Source organism: Magallana gigas, chromosome 1 (assembly GCF_963853765.1).
Source record: "Magallana gigas chromosome 1, xbMagGiga1.1, whole genome shotgun sequence".
NCBI lineage: Eukaryota > Metazoa > Mollusca > Bivalvia > Ostreida > Ostreidae > Magallana > Magallana gigas.
Window position 1 is genome coordinate 69,670,477 of NC_088853.1, and position 21,534 is coordinate 69,692,010.

The 21,534-nt window shown below is 33.9% G+C and overlaps 1 protein-coding gene across 1 annotated transcript in view; it reads left to right on the forward strand.

Annotated features, from left to right (window-relative positions):
• Positions 1 to 11,758: 11,758 nt before the first annotated feature.
• The window catches only part of LOC105334720 (uncharacterized), a 42,038-nt gene continuing 32,262 nt past the window's right edge, over positions 11,759 to 21,534 (forward strand). The window contains exon 1 of the mRNA XM_066076550.1: positions 11,759 to 11,825. Within this exon, the coding sequence (XP_065932622.1) occupies positions 11,774 to 11,825 (52 nt within the window). The 5' untranslated portion in view covers positions 11,759 to 11,773. The remainder of the gene's footprint in view (positions 11,826 to 21,534) is intronic.

Sequence of the window (21,534 nt, forward strand, 5' to 3'; positions counted from 1 at the left end):
GTGGGGGAAATGACCAAAAATCAATTTTCTAAGCGTTAACTGCATGAAGGGAAATTTTGGTTGAGAGAAAGGGGGACATTGCTCCCACTGGACCATCTAAAAGGTACTGTTAGCAAGCTCACAAATGATATCCCCGCTAAGAAAGAATTCATTACTCACGTATTTCTCTATTAGAGAATAATGGATGGTTCTTTTTCTTTAGTGAGTCAGACAAGGCAGGGTATATTTACAGGTCACAAGTAATCTTTATGTCAAACTCTAGCTTTTACTCATTTCCATTAATACAAGATATGACACATGTTTAATATGACTTTGAACTTGCGCAACTGACCCTGGGTCAAGTTCATGATACATCATCGATCATCAGGAATCTTTACATGAAATAGAAACTCCCAATGTTTCTCCTTAAATGACTTAGGGACAAATCATTAAACACCCTCAGTTCATAAGCAATCTTTGTGTGAAGTAAGAAATTCCAAAGTGGACCGGAAACAAATTTTGCACTTTTCCTGCCAGTGACCTTTACGTTGTCCAAATGACCTTGGGTTTAGGTCATGACGCTTCGTCAGGTAATGAGTAATATTTGTATGAAGTAAGAACACTTCCAATGTTTCTCCATTAGAAAGATATAGACCGGACACGACGTACGGACGGACAAGGTGATTTTTATTTACCCCCCCCCCCCCTTCAATTTATTTTCGTGGGGTATAAAAATCCTTTTCGCCCGTTTTATGCGGCACAAAAAAGACCTATATTTTTCAATTATTTCTATCATATCACATATAAATATACGTTTGATTTGTATGCACATTTGAGTTCTTCTCATCATCGTCGGAAAGGATAATAAACCCTTGGGGTCCAATAATGTCTTTTCATGGGCATTTGTCAATTTGCACCACTAAATGATTTCCAAGCGGTAAGCTTTTGAGATGTTTCATGTAAATATTGAATTTCTATAGATTTAAATTTAAGGTTAGGAAAAACAACACTTTTTTATACAGTAAAAAAAATCTAAAATAGCTTTATGTACGCGTACACATAAATAAGAAGATGTAGCGAAAGCTATAAAGACTTTATTTCTTCTGTTCTAGACTTTTTCAGAGTTAACAAGCTACAAGTTAACAATCTCCCATTTTGACAAGCTAGATTAAAAATAAAATATTCAGCTGAGGTTTAGGTCACTAAATCTGCATTACAACCTCATACTACACAACTTCAATGATTTTTTTTATCAATGTGCATATAACAGTAAGTAAAATCCCCAAGAACAAATATCTATCGCAATTAAATGCATACATTTTTGGGAGGCAGAAAAGTCGCTATATTATAGTCTACAAGTCAATTGAACTACTACAATTATTTCAAAGAAATGAGAAACTGTCGACACTTGCAGTACTCTGATGATTTAATGACGATCGACCGACTTTATTGCTTAATGTAGTTGTATATCATTACTTCTAATCCTGAGAACAAATTTTATTTAATCTTTGACTTAAAACTATTAACTTATAAAACCAGAGACATAAATAACTTATTAAGTTATTTATGTCTCTGATAATATATATTTTATTCTGTTCATAACTATATATAGAAGTTTAGCGTGTTCAACAGGTTAATTTTTTAGCCACATTCTCAGATTACGATATCGCACCTTTAATGTGAGGTTGATTGACATCGAATATTTAGACACTTATTGTTTAACAATTGACCGCTGCAGTGAAAGCATCCTTCCAAATGTTACTCAATTATTTATCAATTGCTGATCTGCAGCCCGGGGGCAATATTCTGAGCTATGTGCGCAGACGCGACACGAGATTTTCGGTCGCACGTGGAGCGGATTGACTTAGCATAGACTGACCGAATAAACACACGGGTGGGAAAGTGACATACATTGAGGAGAAAAATGTACACATGTTAAGTAGTCGCCAAAAATAGGTCTTCGTCGCATTTTGAAAAAAAGATAAAGCCCTTGCACTGTGATCATGAAACCGATAAAATCTAAACAAATCTTGTTTAAAAACTCATGTGAACATTCTAAAAATAATCACTAAATCCCTCAATTCTGGACAATTCTTTTATCGTGTCAGCCTCTACGACCAATCGCAACTTTTCGGGCCTTTCCGGCAAGCTCGGAAAAACACTTCGAATGTATTATAATTACCTAGGCGTCCATGACAACCCCCCTTTTTATAAAACTTGATATACTGTAATTACAACACATTTTATGATCAGTTGAGATGTGAGCTATACTTCATTAAAGGTATCAATATACACTAAAATATAACACAGAAACGACATACAAGACTTCTTGCCGATACTTATTTTAACGGTAAGCGACTCCATTTTGTATAAAATTCTAACATCCGGTGATGTTAATACATTCGAGGTGTTTTTCCAAACTTGCCGGAAAGGCCAGAGAAGTTGCAATTGCCTGTACCGCATGTGTTAATTTGATATTTGATTTTTTTTATCCTGCCTTGAACGCTTGGAGACTGTTTCATTTTCTAAATTCGGCTAAATAATGCTTCCAATTTTGAGCTCTCTCTCTCTCTCTCTCTCTCTCTCTCTCTCTCTCTCTCTCTCTCTCTCTCTCTCTCTCTCTCTCTCTCCTTTTATGTGCAACCTTATGAAGACGTCAACTACTAGTACTTTCTACGATATCTATAAAACCTCTCAGCAGTATTTAGCGGAAATATTCGTGGGTAAATAAAACAATCTTAAATTGAAACACAAGTCAATCTTACATGTACCGGTCAAAATCTCGATCGAATAAACAAATAGTTGGAATCGTACAAAATATCAATAAACATGCACGTGTGATAAAGTACATGTAGAAGAACACGAAGCTACCGCGGACCACTTGTCCACTCGCGCAGGATCTCCTTGGCTATGTTCTAGGGGTGATCATCATTTTAAGGTTTAATCTTTGTGGTTTTTCGTTGTTTATCTATAACATTATTAGTACATGTATAGTTTTTAGAACATTTTAGAATTACAAATTCACTATTGATTTATGTCTGATGATGTTTCTGATTTGGAATAATATCGCTTTTATCAATTTTTAGAGGGGCTTCTCAATTCACATTCTAATGTTTAATTAAATAAATTGAAGGTGAACAAACTTTAAGAACATAAAATTGAAACAGTTCTTGTATATATATATATATATATATATATATATATATATATATATATATATATATATATATATATATATATATATATATATATATATATATATATATATATATATATATATCTTGTTATTAGATAACCGCTGACCTCTAGGTAGTGCAGCCGCGACCGATTTCCTCGGCCGCGGATGAGGGATCGGATAATTAACGTAAAGGTAAAACACACATTAAGAGCTCAGAACCCAGGAAGATTTACAATGTTTGCAGTATGATGACTAAACTCGAATTAATATAAGTTTTTCCCCCTTTAATCCCACAGTTGATCTATCTGTCTGATACTGCTTCAGTTCGAGAATGGCATTGCTTTTATGATTAAACAGAACGATTTCTTATTGACACTCTATCGTTTAATTCAAATTAAGAAGAGTAAGCTTTAATGTCATTGTGTACGATTCTTGTGTTTGCGGCTAAATAAAATCACATATGACACACGCGATTCTTGTGTATTAGATAACCGCTGACCGCTAGGTAGTTCAGCCGCGACCTTGGCGATCAATTTTCTCGGCCGCAGGCGAGATGGGTTATGTAATGACGCACACAACTCAGAATTTAGGTCGATTTGAAATGCTTGCAGTAAAATGACTCAAATCTATTTCATGGAATTTATTTATTTTTTTAATCTAGTTTATGTATCTCACTAGATAAGAAAAAGAACGTTTATATTTTCTCGTTTTTGTTTTTCTTAACGGTTGTCCACTATAGGACCTAAACAGAGGTGACTCCAAAAAAAAGGCTGTAAGAAAAACATGTACACGTATACTTTTTAGACACTTTTTCAAATGAATCAAAGCATCCCGTATGTGCTGGTGCACTTTTAGCTGTTAATTTATGTACGTTATGCGCACGAAGACGATTCGCTTACTTGCCAAATGAATACAGGTACATGTTAACAAGACAAGATTTTTACACTCATATTACGCATTACCGGTACAAAATAATTTTGTAACGACATTGATAACACAATAATGAACAACTTTTCTATCGACAGCTATAGCGAAATATTAACCATTTTTGAGTTATAAAGCGAAAACTTTTAAGGGCTCTAGACCCCTAATTTAAAGGGCCAGCCCTTTTTCAATGGTGTCAAGTGAAAGCCCTTGATATTTTGCACATATTTTGTTCTATATGTGTTTAGAGAAAATTTTAAACTAAAGAGCTACATAACAAAAACACAACCAAAAATCAGCATTTTTTGAAACACAAATTCAAATTAATTTTTTGAAACTTTAAAGGAGGAACATTGTAAAAACAAAACTCGGAGGACAACGTTCAAACTCTCTATTTTTAAGATTTGTGACTTTGTAACACATGCTGTGAGCGGTTTCAGAGCCTTTGCGTGCACAAGAATGCCTATATTTTTGGGAAAAAGGGGAATAACTCGGTACCGGAAGTGTCGATTCCAACGATTTTCCTTAGATATTGAGAAATAGTAAGTACCAATAGGCTCTGAAAATTTGAACTTTATAGGACAACAAACAAGCAAGATATTTGAGTTTTAAAAAACGTCTAGAAGAAAAAAAAGAATAAAAAGAATTACCAACAGAATCAGTACAAGGTCTTCCGTTGAAAACGGAAGACCTTAACAAGAATAATATTTTTGTAAAAATGAGAGTTGCTGTACTTTAAGGCTTATGAGTGTTGCTAAAATTCATGAAATGGTTTTTATTGATTACTATTAGTAAAAGGGATGTCTTTTGTTGAAATTGGTATGCAATATGTAGGCCCCTAATGTTAAGTACATATAAATCAGACGTCAAATGGAAAACTTGTGGCTATAACAGTTAAGTTGACTTTACAAAGTGAAATTGCACGTTATAGACGGGAGGTTAACTAACGCAAAAAGTAGCTGGATGGGGCATAGTAAACTATACACTGTTAAGTTACTGACATGTGATGAGAATGTCAACTCTTTGCAGGGAATTAGCTAAGGAAAGTTTAAAAAGCTGAAAAATCGTGAAAAAGGGGCGAAATATGAAAAAAATCAAAATCTCATAAAAAGCGGTATATACAAAAGTTTACAGGTTTTGAGTAGTAAATCTCTGCAGAAACTGTTGATTGGCCTTATAAAAAGTGAATAAAAGGTAATTGTGCTAAATGGGAACTTCTAGTTACAGAATTCCGAAGACACACATCCCCTGGCTGCAATAAATTGTATAAAGAACAATTCCCCGTGCCACCTTAATGTACATGTACGCTATTGCTCAGACCATTGTACTGCCCCCAATGTCAAAACCTCTGTGGATCCGACATTCAGTTTCCTAAGAAGCATGCATCTTCGCTAGCCAAGGGTTTTCGGTCCACTCTGCTCCACATAAAGTCTTCGCAGGTCTCATTATGAAAATCGGTGATGTGGTGGTGCTATCTATCGAGCAACTGGAGTTGCGCCCCTTGCATTTGTACATTTTAATCGAATAATACGACGGGTGATATACACGCTAAAGCATAAATACAACTTGAAAACATGTTGACTTGCGAAATTGGAACATTATTCATGATGCTATTAAATAGGAATAAAAGCTAGAGAAAGCAAGGACTGTTTTATTAATAGTGTCTGTAGGAACATGTGAACAAGTCGCTGATATCTGAAATTTGATATGCCATAAAATTAGGCATCGTCGTCGGTAATATTGTGGACAAAAATGATTTAATAAAATACAGCTCGTTAAACCTTTAAAGTCAATGAATCTAATCAAGGACGTTTATATTAACGGAATAGGCAACTTCTTCATTCGCTGTGTTTAATTTATCTTCTGAAACTATCACGCGAGTCTTGACAAACTTATCAATCAAATCAATAAAATATATCGTTTTTGAAGTTACTTATTTAGACAATCGTTAGGGAGGCTTTTTATTCGAGCACTTGTGCCTCAGTTTTTACAAGCACCGAATGTTTGACCAAAAATCACACGTGTGATTCTTGAAAAGTTTAATAACAAACGCCTGTTCAAAACGCTTCTATTGGATTAGCTACTCGCAGTAGAAGACAATCATAAAACGGAGTTTGTCATCGAGTTTGCCAAGAGATAATGGGAAGCGGAGTGGACCGAAAACACTTGGCTAGCGAAGATGAGAACCATGCTTCAGACATCACATCGACTCGCCATCACGCTGGGCCTGGGAAGGTCATCTACGACCGTCTACAAAAACACAATAAAGTTATCTTGATAATTTTACTTCCCAGTCAAAAAAAAGTATAACGCACTGTTTTCACTCCAATTTTGTTGTGGCATTACTTTCTTAATGAGTTTTTAGCATGTATTAATACATCCCCATGTTTAATGCAACGGGGAGCTACCTTACCCACACTTTTTAGTCAGGCTTGTAACATTTAACCGTCTATGGTTGTATTTGTGACTTAGTGAGTTACAAATGTGTATTAACGATGTGTGTATGGAGTTTGCAATATTCGGTGATGTAGGGGAGATAAATAAGGTGATTATTTCGGTTTTAGACTAAATACGTATGGCACTTATGAATCAATCGACTGGTATGTTAATTGTTTTGTGTACATGTAAGTGTAGTACAGTTTGTTTAGCGGTTTAAAATTGACATTTAAATCCACTTTTTCCTAATGCGTTTTATGTCCCGTATTCTTTTATTCTCTTTCTAACTCGATAAGAGCTTTACAAAGATGACAAATATCCTTTAACCTTTACTGCGTTTTTGACTATTGTGTCCTGCTTTTTTTTACATCTCTCTATTTTGTTTATTTTCCTGTTCACATTATTTATGATACCCTAATGAGGGTTTACAAGGAAATCCAACATATTTTACATACACTGTATACCGCATAGCAGATTAAATACAAGAATATTCAACAAAGTTATGTGACAATTATGCGCAAAATACTCGGGGTTTGTAGGCAAGTAATACTCCTTATGCCAGAGTATAATGCACATTTGGATGAAGTGGGGGAGATTGCACACTTTACTATTAGCTGTCATTCCTGCACTGCGGTATTGTTAGTCACATATACGTAGCGCATTCAGACTGAAGAGACTGATATTTCATTATTGAGATACGGTGTTCGGATTAGAGTTATTACATGTGCAATGACTTCATTCACTTAAATACTATGTTCAGTGCAATATTGAATTTCATAGCAGCTCGGATATTCTTCGCAGAAGAGTCATTGCTCACTCTAAATATGACAAGAGTTGAATTGTACTCTTTTGGTAAAACTGTGATAGTTCAGTATTTATTCCAATTTTAAGTCATTTCATTCATTTTTCGTTTAAAAGAAATAATTCGAATTATTAAAGTTCATAGATTTTAGAAGTCTGTGTTGTACCATATACAGTCAATAATAAACCTATTAAATGATAAAACGCTATGTCAGGAGAACTTCATAAGTACAGCTGTACATAGATGTAAATGTAGATCATGAAAGCAAATATGATACATATTTTTATCATCTTTACTGTAAACTCCGAAGGATACGTATACATTTATATATAATAATACTTGATTTCGTGATAACAAAGATGTCCTAAAACGACATGTTAATCAACATGAAGAAGTCAACATTTCTTTTATTTCCTGTAACAATGAATGTTTTCTATAGACAATGAAAGTCAATGATTTCTACTACAAGTAGATTGTCATCCTATTGATATTGAAACCTACACTATTTATACATCGAATTCATCTAAAATTTACAGTTTTATATAAAGACTTATCCAATATAAAAAATATATAGTGGCATGGTACACGAAATTTTATAACTTTAGAAATATCTGTCTAAACGAACGCAATTTTCTATGTAATTGTTCTAAAACACCATTTGGTTTATCAATAATTGAAAAATAATATAAAATTAAAGTTTAATTACGTTCCCTTGCACTCTTCTGTAAGAGTATTTAATTCTTATTATCACAGGTATAAGACACAAAGTAAAAAATTGGGATTTATTTTAATGTAATTGGCTTATTTGGTCGCGCTGTTATAAAGAACAAAATTTGGGAGCAGCCGCAAGGTCGTCTCCGCAACAACAAACAAACATAAACATGTGTGGCGACCCCAAAATGGGCTAAATTGTGCACTGGGTAGGTCACAAATGCACAACGCCACTTAAAATGCAATATTAGTCAAAGTTCAATCAGAGGTCAAAGTTCAATCAGAGTTCAAATTCAAAGCTGCATTAAAGTGCAATAATGTTAAATGGGTCAATACCCCATTCAATACACAGTTGTATAATTAAACATAATTAATTTGCATGTATCAAAGTTACAATGATGAAAAGCGCTATTTGCGCCACAAAAATGATACACGGTTTAGAAAACACTGTTCCGTTTGAGGTGGGGTTTGACGAAAGCGCCACATGCATGAACATGCATCCGCCATCAAAGGTCCTACATATTGGCGACGGCGTCACATCCCCACCTCAAATAGATACGGCCGACCAATGCCAATGAGGATGAGATTGCATTACTTGGTTTTGTCGATTTTGACCCCCATAATGTGTTCAATAGCCCCTTGTAAATTGTTGAGAAAAAGGTCGTTCCCCAACTTAGATAGGTGGGTACCGTCACCATGAAAAAGTTGGGTATGACTGATTTTAATTTGAGGATGCTTGGTGTAGGCCCCTCCCAGGCTCACCATGGTTTGCTTGGCGGTCAACTCGGGTTCGGGTTTGGTTCATAGCTTTTGTGTTTGTTGAATAGCGCCATGTTATCATGGGGAGGGTAGAGGACCACACAAATTTGGTTTTGGGGAATAATGTTGTACATTGAGACAGAATGTCATGTACCATGGGCAACAGTCGGTCAAGACGAGTTTTGCCAACATTTTTGGCTCCACAATGAATGACAATAATGTGAGGAGGACTTTGCAATTTGAGACCTTTGAGTTACTTGAGTTTAGGGACAAGTTTCATGCCACTGTACCCCTGCCACCATATGTTGTCATTTGGAATGGATAGGTTGGTTCTTAGTAGATTCTTAGTGAGGCTGCTACTGTAGCTTGTTTGATAATGGAAGATCCCAAAATCCACACATTAACTGAATCTGCAACCACTTGGATAAAATTTGTTTAGGAATGCAAATATTTTGTTAAAATAATGATACATACAAATAGCCAATTAAAATGAAGATCTTAAGGGAAGGAACATGATAGTTGATTGCCAACAGGCGGTGGTTAGTTGAGTGAAGGGGAATGCTGAATATGCATTACCTAATGGAAGACCTGCACACTGCCCTTGAAAATATGAACCGCATCCTAATGAAGCTGTCCCAGAGCTATCTGTAAAAAGCTTAAGTGTTTCTTGAGAACTCCATTCGGAATCCCGGAAATATACAACCCCATTGAAATTGGTCAGAAGGTCGAGCCACATTTGCATATCTATTTTCATTGCAGAGGTAATGTTAACATGGTGATAGGATTGAACCTTACCAATCATAGCGTTATAAAAACGTCTATTGAATGCTCGACTACATGGTATAGCCCTGGCAAAGAAATTAAGTTTACCTACAATGCTCTGCAGTGAATTGACGGTAATTGTTCTTTTCTGAATATGATGTATAAGAATTGACAACATTTCTTGAATCTTTGGTGGTGGTATGCGAATTTGCATTTGAATTGTATCTATGACCATACCCAAGAACACAAGTGATGTTGTAGGCCCCTGTGCTTTGTCCTTATTAATGGAATACCCATACCTGTACATAGGCTATGAAATGTGTCGACTAGCATATGACAATGGTTGGTATCGGACCGACCGGCAAAAATAAAATTATCTAGATAATGGTGGGTGGTTTCTAAACCAGATTGCCTTCTGACCAACCATTCGACGAATGTAGAAAATAAAATGTTTCCAAAATTTTAAACGAAATTTAGCAGCCAAAGGGCAAAATCTTATCGAAATAGTAAGCATCCCCAAAGCCATGCGTCCCTTATCCACCTCCTTAGAGATTTTTGTTTGCAAAATATCTGGGTATTGATTGGCTGATACTAAGTTGTGAGAAAAAACAGGAAGTTAGGTCCTGCATACAACAATTTAAATCCTTCCTTAAAACCAGTATTCAAGGTTTGTGCGGCTTGCCTATCTGGGTAATGTTGTAAATACTGTGCAATGGACTTAATGAGGATTGGGGTGCTTCCCAGAGACCAAAGGATATTATTGTTTGGGGTGTCGAGGGAATTTGGCTGAGGGGTTGTTGTATTGGTAGGGGGGTTGGCCTTGGTTTGGTGTGTTGATGTGAAATGGCCTGTTAACTTTGGTTGCTTGTGTAGGCGTACCCGATGAGCAGGTGTTTGAGGAGTGTGCATTATTGCACCTAAGGCATCTGTGTACATATTGGCAGTTTGGCCTGGAGCATGCGCCTTTGAAATTATAGTCGAAGCATTTATCGCTGTTTACCCTTTTGTTTGAGGTGTAAGTCTGGTTGTATCTCTGGGTCCGGGGTGCAGTGGGTGTCATGTAAATCATCTATAACTCAGGATCAAGTACACCCCAATCTGTGTTTTGGTTAATGGAGACCCTAAGGCGGTACCGTTCGTCATATATGAGCCAGGCCTGTGATTTCTAGCTTCCTAGCCTAATGTCATGCATGTACTTTAAGAATTGTTGTATTTTTTTCTGGATGTGCTGCTGTGTAAATGCTCCTGAAGATAATGAATTCATCTGTCCAACGATCAATGTTTTGAATTTTGTGCTGAGATTTAGGTTGGCCAATAAATTGGCCGGTTGCATCTATTGCAAGAGTGGATGAAACATGACATTTGTTTGGGTCCCTAACGAGCAATGTCCCCAAGTTAATGTATTTACCAGATATGATCTTATCCCTAGTGCTAGGGTCAACATAGTATCCCAGCGAAAATTGAGTAGACCCTACAGGTAAGGGCGAGGTTGTGTGGTTTGAGTCAGGGGAACAAGAGTTAAATTACCTGTGGGCACAGGTGGCTCAGTGACCGGTATTGGGCAAACGCTCGTTGTGGGCGCCTGTGGCGCTGACTGTTCAATTGGGCTTGTAAGTGCGTGTGGGGTTGCCGCCTGCACTACTGTCTGGGGCTCATCTCTATCCGCGGCGTGGAGTCGAGTCGCCTGGACGTCCGCTCTGTGGGGGCATAGTTTGTGTTGATGGTATTACCATAAAAATAAATTAACAACTGTTAAATTATATTTAAATAATTAATCATACGATGGCTTAAAATTATATAAATATTAGTAGTAAGGAATCGATCTTTGAATATGATGAGGTCATAATTTCGGTCGTGGCGTGATCAAATCTATCATAAAGCCCTTCGGGCTTTATTGGATTTGATCACGCCCCGACCAAAATTATCACCTTAAAATACTGAAAGAATGATTCCTTATTCTTTAAATAACTATGTACAACGAAACGATAATGTTAAAAGCATTTTCTTCCTTATTTTCCTGAGCTTCAATTAGCTATCACACAGCGATTCAGAAATGTGTAACTCAACCCCTGTGTAAGAGATAACTTGTAGCAAATTAAAATTGACACTTATCTGTTAGAAAGCTTGCATGCGTAATGTCCTAAATGGTTTGCATGGAATGCTTCCGAACAGCTCTTTCTACATGTTTTAATATACTTCCTATTTGGTAAATACGTTCAAGAATGGCCTCACTGTGTGTGTTTCTTGGATTTGTTACGTTATCCCATGCCTTTGGTGAGTTAAATGTGTTTTAGATACTTAATAACAGAGAACGGAGTAGATTAGTAAAGCATATCGCTATGTGTTTATGTGGAAATGAACTGCATACTAATGCAAATATTTTAATATACGGGAATCCACGACATTTTTGTGTGTCTACACAGTTTGAGTATTTCGGCCTGTTCCTTATGTGACCTATCTTTTTTTTTTTAAATCGTGGTGTAGATTTTCATAACTCAGGGAGTATCACTCATTTTAAAGAATTGTGTGTTTGAAAAAGCAATTATTGTAAGATATCTTGATTACATTATAAAACGATATTCAATGTGAATATTTTAAACCTATATTGTAATGACACAGCTCACTGATTAATCGTTGCCATTGTTTTAATCCGCCAATGTTAAGAAACATAGCTGTTGTGACATATGATCAATGACAAACACAAAATCATTGACAAGTTTCAACATACCCAGTCACTGTCTATTACAGGTGCACATAAACCTGTATTTCTATATATTGAGTTTTACTTCGTGGTCAAAAATGTATTACAATAATGCTTCCACTGCCTTATGTATTCTTTTCTATTTATGATTTTCTTGGTTTTTTTAATTTAGAGCTTGTTATGTGTATTTTGCGGTGATTCCTTTGATTATGTTTCATTTGAGATATTATATATTTGTAATCATAGGTGCCTAAATATTATAACATTTCAAAATAAATTAGAACAATCAAACTATGATGCCTTTGTACATTATTTAGTGGCATGTATGTGGAAACCTTCCCATACGATAGATAGCTTCTTGTCAGTTTCATTATTTTTCTTTAAATTATCGATTAATAAGTGTGTTACAAAGATTTATTCACAAAACGTTTGCATGGACCACGGTCCAGTATTTAAAGGTTTATCATTTAGGTGATGAATGCATTTTTACTTAATATGTATAAGACCAATGTGTCAATCGACCGGTATATTATATATTTAATGTACAAGCAAGTTTAAACCGAGTATTAAAAATGACAAAGGCGTCATTTTATATGTATTTCTAAATTCGCCTATTGTGTCTAGTTTTCAATTTCCTTCATCCAATTTAACCTAAGCATTACAAAATGACAATAGAAAAGCACTTAACATTTTTTTAGCAATTGTGTCCCGTTATCTTTATTATCTAGGTTTTGTTGACTTCCTTGTTAAGAGTCGGATACCATTTTATATGATACTCTAGTGTAGGTTTTCAGTAAATACAATATCTTATACATTATTTCATATGACATGGTGCATACAAAACATGTGTGCATTCTTAACCGAACAGCAGATTTTATTGTAGATAATTCAACATAAATGTTAAGGAAGATCATGTACAAAATATTCAAGACATTTGAATGTATAACAATCATGAGGCATAGAGGCAGTTTTGCCAGGATGCATTGCACAGTTGGGTGTAGTTAAGGTGGCCACACAAACGATATCGCAGGCGTTGCTAAATTTCCTCTCGGTAGTATTTTCAGATATCAGTGAGTATTGTATTAAGAATACAGATGATATAATGTAACAATTTAGGTATGAGTTATCTTGTACCACTGATAACACTTGTACGACTTCCTGATGCTGCTACTTGTAAATTGTCTTGACTCAATGTATAGACTACATGAATGAAAAAAAAATCATAACAGTTTGTACAAAGTATTGCAGAAGAGTCACCACTTAGTCCACAAAAAAAATAAACAGGATATCTAGAAATAATTCATTAAGGTTTATCAATGGTTAATAATTTTAACAGTTGATTTAAAGAAAAGAAGATCTTCCGTCATTTTGTACTAACACAATGACGTCATACATGCAAGTAGGGTACAGAGATGTAGATCCTTGTAATCCTTATAAGGGTGGAATCAGAAAAAAGACTTGAGACGAAATTGTAAGACGTATTTTTAGACTTTGAAAGGTAAATGTAATGTAATAATTCTCCAGAATCAGAACAATAAAGAGGAATTTAAACAATTTATTATTGTACAAATAGAGGCTCTAAAGAATGAACACTCTGTTTTTGTCCATTTTGTTTATATCTTAACAATTGCTGTTCAAACAACGTTAAATAAAATAATACATATGTTGCAAAAAGACATTAATAAACCAAAAAATAATTCTATTTTTACGATATTCAAATTGTGGTATGACATAGCTTTCATTACAAACGTTAAATAGGACTGTTGAATACATATTTGCATCGTGTTTTCTATAACAAATATCCGAATAAGACAGACTTTTTTCGCATGATCCACGGAATCAGTCTAAGACGTCATTTGGATAAAACATTTAAAATTAAGGTCTTTAATGAGAGTATTCATATTCATAAACTTCTTGTTTACAATGTGTACAACGATGGTGTCATGTTCAAAAATATTTTTTTTAAATCTAGTCAATAAAGAAAGGCAAAAAATAAAGGCAAACAAAAACGCTACACCTTTATCATCATCTTTCTGTCCTGAAAATACTAAAATATTAAAAGTAATGATGCTAAACAAAAACAAGTCTTTTTTTATTTGGTACCGACTTTGTACAAATTTATATCGTATTATTTAAGTCAATGGATTGAAGCAGCCCGACGTTTTCCACAAACGGTCAGTTACAATCCTAATTAGAAATAATAGTCAATGACAGAAAAAGTTCTTAATTAATAAACTATATATGAATAAAAATGCATAAAACACTCTTAAATAGCGGGAAGTAAAAGATACACAATTTTTTGATATTAACGGATAATTCTGATGGATACTAAAATTTATAGAAATTCTAAAATTGAAGAAAAACCTATCGAAAAGTGCTGCTTCATTCCCTAATAATGGTAGTCCTAAAACGACATATCAACCAACAGTTAACAATTAACAAACTATGTATTTCATGACATGCATACTTCATAATTCTTTAACAATCTTTTAATAAACATGCATAAACACGTTTTTGAATAAACAAAGTTTATTAAAGTAAAGATGATATACATTATATTCATATCTACTGCTTAACTCTGATGAATACACAAATTTATAGAAATTTTTAAATTGATGAACATATCGAATAGTGCTTCATTTCGTAACAATACTGTTAAACGACTCGTAAACTAGCAGTTAACACTTAACAAACTAATAATTTCTTGATAAATAGAATGTAGAATGTTACCTGTGTGTAACATTAAGCAGCGTTCACCAATGCGAGCATATTGCTAGTCATGTAGGCATTCACACTTGTACAAGTAATGTATTACCTAACCTGAGATTTACCATCCGATAGCAAAATTTTCTCCTTTGTTCGCTCTTGGTTTTTTTTTTATCTCTGCTTGAGCGATCATGTAGTCAAAAAGCTTCTAGTGCTTTAAATTATCGACAAATACAGGGGAAATCAATTATTATCATGAATTTGTTTCTATCAACAGCCGTCCTGGATACGACTTGAACGAAAAAAAAATAGTTAAAAAAAGATAAAGAGCTTCCAAAATAAAATAATTTACATGTATCTAAGCGTCTTCAAGTTGTGATGTAGCATAGTATCATAACGAAAATTCTACAGAAATTGGTTAAATCACATGCGTTAGATAGATAACGTTTGTTTATTTATATTTTTGGAGATATGTGAAATAAAGCCCTGTGATAAGCCTGTCAACACCTGATCAGAAATATAAATAAAATGTTACTACTGACCACGGTGCGTCAGGTCATTAGTATGCACTTGATCGCATTTACTTATTAGGAAGAGAACGTTTAAGTGCAATGTCCGTGCGTATAAGATAAGGGTGCGCGAAACACAGCTCTTCAGTAGTTATCTAGGAGCTGTCTGTCTGCCTCCTCTTTTTATACAGGAAAGTTAAATCGTAAAATTTGCCCGCATTCTCACCAGCGAAGTTAATAGATTTAGGGGGGGGGGGGAGGGGGGGTCAACTTATATTTGAGTTTCAGAGATATTTGTAATGAATATTATTTTTGATGAATTTCATTGTTATTGATATAAAATATTTATTGTTAAAATGTCATATATATTAAAATGTTATTGCTAAATAAAAGGAGTAGTCATCTGGAAGCTGTCTTTCTGCCTCCTCTTTCTATACAGACCGGAACAGAGGCCACTCCCCATGTAGAGGAGGAGGCATTCCAGTGACACATTGGCTAGGGCACGACCAGATGTCGGAAAGAAGATCTCGATGATCTATCTCTAAAAATAATAAATCTTCACATGACAAATAAATGGCTTTATAATAATATGTTGCCCCATATATTTTCAGAAAGTGTACTTGATAATTTTAAAAATAAGCTTTAGATTTTCTTAACCTCAATTTAGACTATACAATATATTCATGTTTCACTTATATGGCTTGATGTCTAGACTTTCCCAATTAACAAAATAATGATTCATGGTTCACTGACTAATACATCTTCATAATTATAACTATATAAGTTATAATTATGAAGATGTATAATCAAACGAACATAATTCCCTCCGTATTTGTTCACATACGGCATTGTGGTTGTTACAAATGTAAAAATAACGCAAAAAATAAAGTCTTCTGTAGGTTTCCTTTTACTCTTATGTAAGAGTATTTAATTCTTATTAACAATATGCATAACGAAAGTGCCATGTTAGAACATATTCTTCCTTGTCTTCTTGTGCTTCAGTTAAATATCACACAGCGAATTAGAAATGTGTAACTTTATTCCTGTGTAAGCGATAACTTGTAGCAAATAAAAACGGGCAGTTATCTGTCAGTGAGTCTGTATGCGTGACGTCCTAAATGGTTTACATGAAATGCTTCCGAACAGCTCTAATTACTCTCTAACATGTTATATTAACTTCCTGTTTGACAAGCACGCACCACAATGGCTTCACTGTGTGTGATTCTTGGACTTGTTACGTTATCGCATGCTTATGGTAAGTTAATGTGTATTTAAGATACATAACATCAGAGAAAGTAGTAGATAATTAATAATATATTCCCATTTGATAATGTGTAAATGAACTGCAAACTAATGTAAATATATCTATATACGGAAATCCAAGAAATTACACAGTTTAAATATTTCGTTATGTTTTCACATGACCTTTGTTTTGTTTTGGGTTTTTTTAATTGTGTTGTAGATTTTTATATTTCATGGAAAATCACTTATTTTAAAGAAATATGCTTTTAGATAAGCAATTATTGTAAGATTTCTTGATTAGATTGTAACATGGTACTCAATGCAAATATTTTTTAAAAATACATTTTTATTGTATATTTAACGACACCTTTATAAAAATATCACAGTTCACCTATTAATTGTTGTCATTAATTTATTCGGCCAATGCTAGGAAACATAGCTGTTGTGACGAACTATCGTTGTTAAACCCAAGATCATTGACATATTTCAACATACCCTTCCAATTACAGGTGCATGTACACCTGTAATGTCTATAGTTTTACTTCCTGGTCAAAAAGATTTTACGATAATGCTTTCACTGCGTAATAGTTTTTTTTTCACACATGATTTCATTTTTTTATTTGGAGCTTGTTTTCAGCAGTTTGTGGTGATTTCTTTGATTGTGTTTCATTTGTGTTCCAAAGATTTATTCACAGGAGATTAGCCTTGATTTCTCAACATCAAATAATAATGGTAGATCATTTAGGTTATCAATGCGGTTTTTTTAAAATGTGTATGACACTTAGTTTTTAGTCGGCAGGTGTATTATGCATTTAATGTACACCTGCCCAATTCAATCGTAATATTTATAATGACAAAGACATCGGTTTATGTGTTTGTCTTGATTCACCTATTGTGTCCCGTCTTCTATTTCTCTCTATCCAATTCAATCAAATCACTACAAAATGGCAATACAACAGCCTTTAACATTTATTGCTTTTCTAGCCATTGTGTCCTTTTTTATTATCTCTGTATTGTTTACTTCCCTGTTATAAGTCAGTTTACATTTTATATGATACCCTAGTAAGAATTTTTAGTAAATACCATATATGACTTTTTATCTGTGATGATGTGCTGCATATAAACAATATATCCAATCTTAACTGAAAGTAAAATCATATTGTATATAATTTAACAAAATTGTTAATTTAGAATATGTACAAAATATTCAGAACATTTATGTATGACAGTTTTGAGGCACGCCATTAGATTAAGGCAACTCTGAGTTTGATAATCGTCAATATTATGGTCACTCTAAATGTTGTTCATTTCATGAAAACAGTGCTGAATATTCAACAACATTCTGTTTGTTAATTTTTGCGTAAAATATAAAGGACACCGATGTCACAATAGTTAAGACGGATGGCAATATATATATATATATATATATATATATATATATATATATATATATATATATATATATATATATATATATATATATATATATGACCTGTGCATAAAATACTTAAGATTTTATTCATATGCACCGACAACAACGCAACAAACATGTCTTTTTCATTTGTTTATATTTTAACAATTGCTGTTTACATGACGTTAAATAATAAATATAGATCAGTTGAAATAAGACAGACTTTGCCGCATGATCCACGGAATTTTTCCATCATCCAATTATAAATTAAAAATTGTTGATCTTAACGGACACAGGTTTCTCTTGACAGAGTCAGTGTCTTTCTTGTACTCGTTACGTTATCGCATGCTTATGGTGAGTTAATGTGTTTTTAAGATATTTAACATCATAGAAAAGAGTAGATAAGTAAAAATATATCCCCGTTTTGATTATGTGGAAATGAACTTCAAACTAATGTAAATGTACCAATATACAGGAATTCACGAAATTGTTGTGTATACACAATTTAAATATTTCGTCATGTTTTCGCATGACCTATTTTTTTTAAAATTGTTTGTAGATTTTTATAACTATGGAAAATCACTTATTTTAAAGAAATATGCTTTTAGATGAACAACTATTGTAAAATTTCCGCGGGGGTGTTAAGGAAGCATATGGGCAATATGCCGTCTTATATTGACTGTTGTATTCAAAATCGTGAAATTAAATTATTATTTTGAATAAGATCAAAAACTTAGTATTATCCTTTAAAATAGATGTCAGTGCAATAAAATCGGGTAGTACATCACTGCAGCATTGGTGCATTATCACGTGACAACTATAAATAGCTTACGTATATTCCTTAACATAAAATGAGATAGAACAACACTACCCCGCGGTTTCCAAAATAAAATAAACATACCAGGTGAAGGCAAAACATCTCAGTTTAATCAAAACCACTGCTAGAATCCTATGTTTTTCCTTATTAAAAAGTTATTCATCCGGTTCTCGTAAAACCTTCCCAACGTTTATAAAGTTTGCACGGAAAACGGCAAATTGCATTAAAACAACACACAGCATGGGATTCTAGCAGCACTTTTCAATTTAAGCATTGATCAAACTAACGATACGTATAAAATTCCAAGTTCAATATACGCGGGGTAGTGTTGTTCTAGTCGGATTTTTATATCGTAAACAACGACAGAGGAAAGCCTGGCCGAGAAATAAAAGCAAATTTACATACCTTTTAGTGAATGAATGATAAAACTAACATCTCCCCCAGTATTCCTATGTTCAATTCTCAATAAATCACACCACAATACTTTATTAGAGTTCTTAGATTAGTTATATTTTGAATATGTTTACAATGCTTTCCGATCAAATTCACACGACATTCAACTTTTAGTCATGACGTCATCAATGTGTAAATCTACGTAATACAAACTAATTTCTGGCAAAAATTGTCTTCAGTATATTTCATTTGTTTTTGGTCTACGTTTCGTAGCTTATATATTTGAATATGTACATAATAACTAAGATTTGTGATTTCACGGAATGACATGTAACTCAGATTCCATATGCTTCCTTAACACCCCCGCGTCTTTATTACATTATAACATGATACCCAGTGCAAATATTTTTGAAATACATTCTTATTGAATATTTTTTGCGACATCTGTATAAAAATATCACAGTTCACCGATTAATAGTTGTCATTCATTCATTCAGTTAATACTCGTTTTTAATCAGTCAGGAAAGCTGAAACTTGTATGGATGCATCCTCAGGTAGTGTAAATTCAAAGTTGTGAAAATCATGACCCCCAGGGGTAGGATGGGGCCACAATGGGGGGGGGGGGGGGAGAGATCGAAGTTCTACATAGGAATATAGAGAGTAAATCTTCAAAAATCTTCTTTCCAGAAACTAATCAGCCAGGAAAGCTGAAACTTGTGTGGAAGCATCCTCAGTCAGTGTAGATTCAAAGTTGGGAAAATCATGATCCCTGGGGATAGGGTGGGCCACAATGGAGGGTCGAAGTTTAAATTAGGAATATATAGAGTCAATATTTAAAAATCTTCTTCTCAGAAACTAATCAGCCAGCAAAGCTGAAACTTGTGTGGAAGTATCCTCAGGTAGTGTAGATTCAAAGCTGTGAAAATCATGATCCCTGGGGGTAGGGTGGGGCCACATTGGGGGGTGTTAAAGTTTTACATAGGAATATATAGAGTTAATCTTTAAAAATCTTTTCAGAAACTAATCAGCCAGATGATTCTTTATAACTGTTAAGACTTTGGCTCCAGGACAATTCTTCGGCCTCACAAGAAGGTTCAGAGTTTGATGTAGCTTTATATCCCATATATAAACAATTATGAAGGATCTTTTTGAAAATTGCAATACTCATGATGTGATGACTTTAAAATCAGCCTGTTAGAAAAAGGACTAATGATTATAAACAAAAGAATATCCAGGGGGGAAAATGGATTTTATTTATACAGGATCTACATGTATTATTGTGCATTGTCCATAAAGTTTGTATTATGACTCCATTTAGCTGATTTTATCATACCTATTGTTCCTCAGGTGAGCGACGTGGCCCATGGGCCTCTTGTTATCTTGGCTGGGTTTTTTTCTCCATAGGGGCGGGCGGGCAACAACCTTATCCTTTCACAACTGAAACGGGTCGTAAAATGTGAGTGTATTGTCCATTACGCTACTTGGACATCATTCGTGTTAATATATCACAATAGTTGTAATGAGACAAAATGACTTTAGCTTGAACTAGGCATGATCCGTAAATAACAAGAAATAAAAGTTTGGAAATATGTAAGTTTTTTAACGTGCTGAAGATTTTTAAAATTATGTCTTCGGCAATTACAAACACAAATTTCAAATTGTAGAATCTTTCTCAACAATAAAAAACAGATTTTAGTAGCTTTAAATGATACGTATTTTATATAAATGTGAAGCATAAATCCTAATTTTTTTATGACTTTGAAAGGGATGGAAAAATAAACCATACAAATAAATAATCATTCATTTTCTATTGCTTTGGTCTTGTTTTTCAAATTGTTAGAGTTATTGATAAAGTTGAAAATAGGTACGTCGATTTCAAAAAAAGAAAAGAATTGTTACATGATGTAAATCAAAACGCTGGGTGAACAATTTGTATATAGTATAGTTTAGCGGTTAACTATTTAGCGATTACTTTGTAGGATGAGAATTGTTTTATTAAATGACTATCAATTAAAAATTAATCTGCAAAAAAGCATATGATTTTGATATTTTCTCTCATACAGCGTTTTTTACCTTGCATGAATTAGATTCGCGGAGCACCATTTCATACTTTCACGACGTTTTTAAATTAACATTTCATAGTCCCACACACTTTACAAGTCATTTAACATATTTATTAAATGCACGTTAATACAATTTCTGTC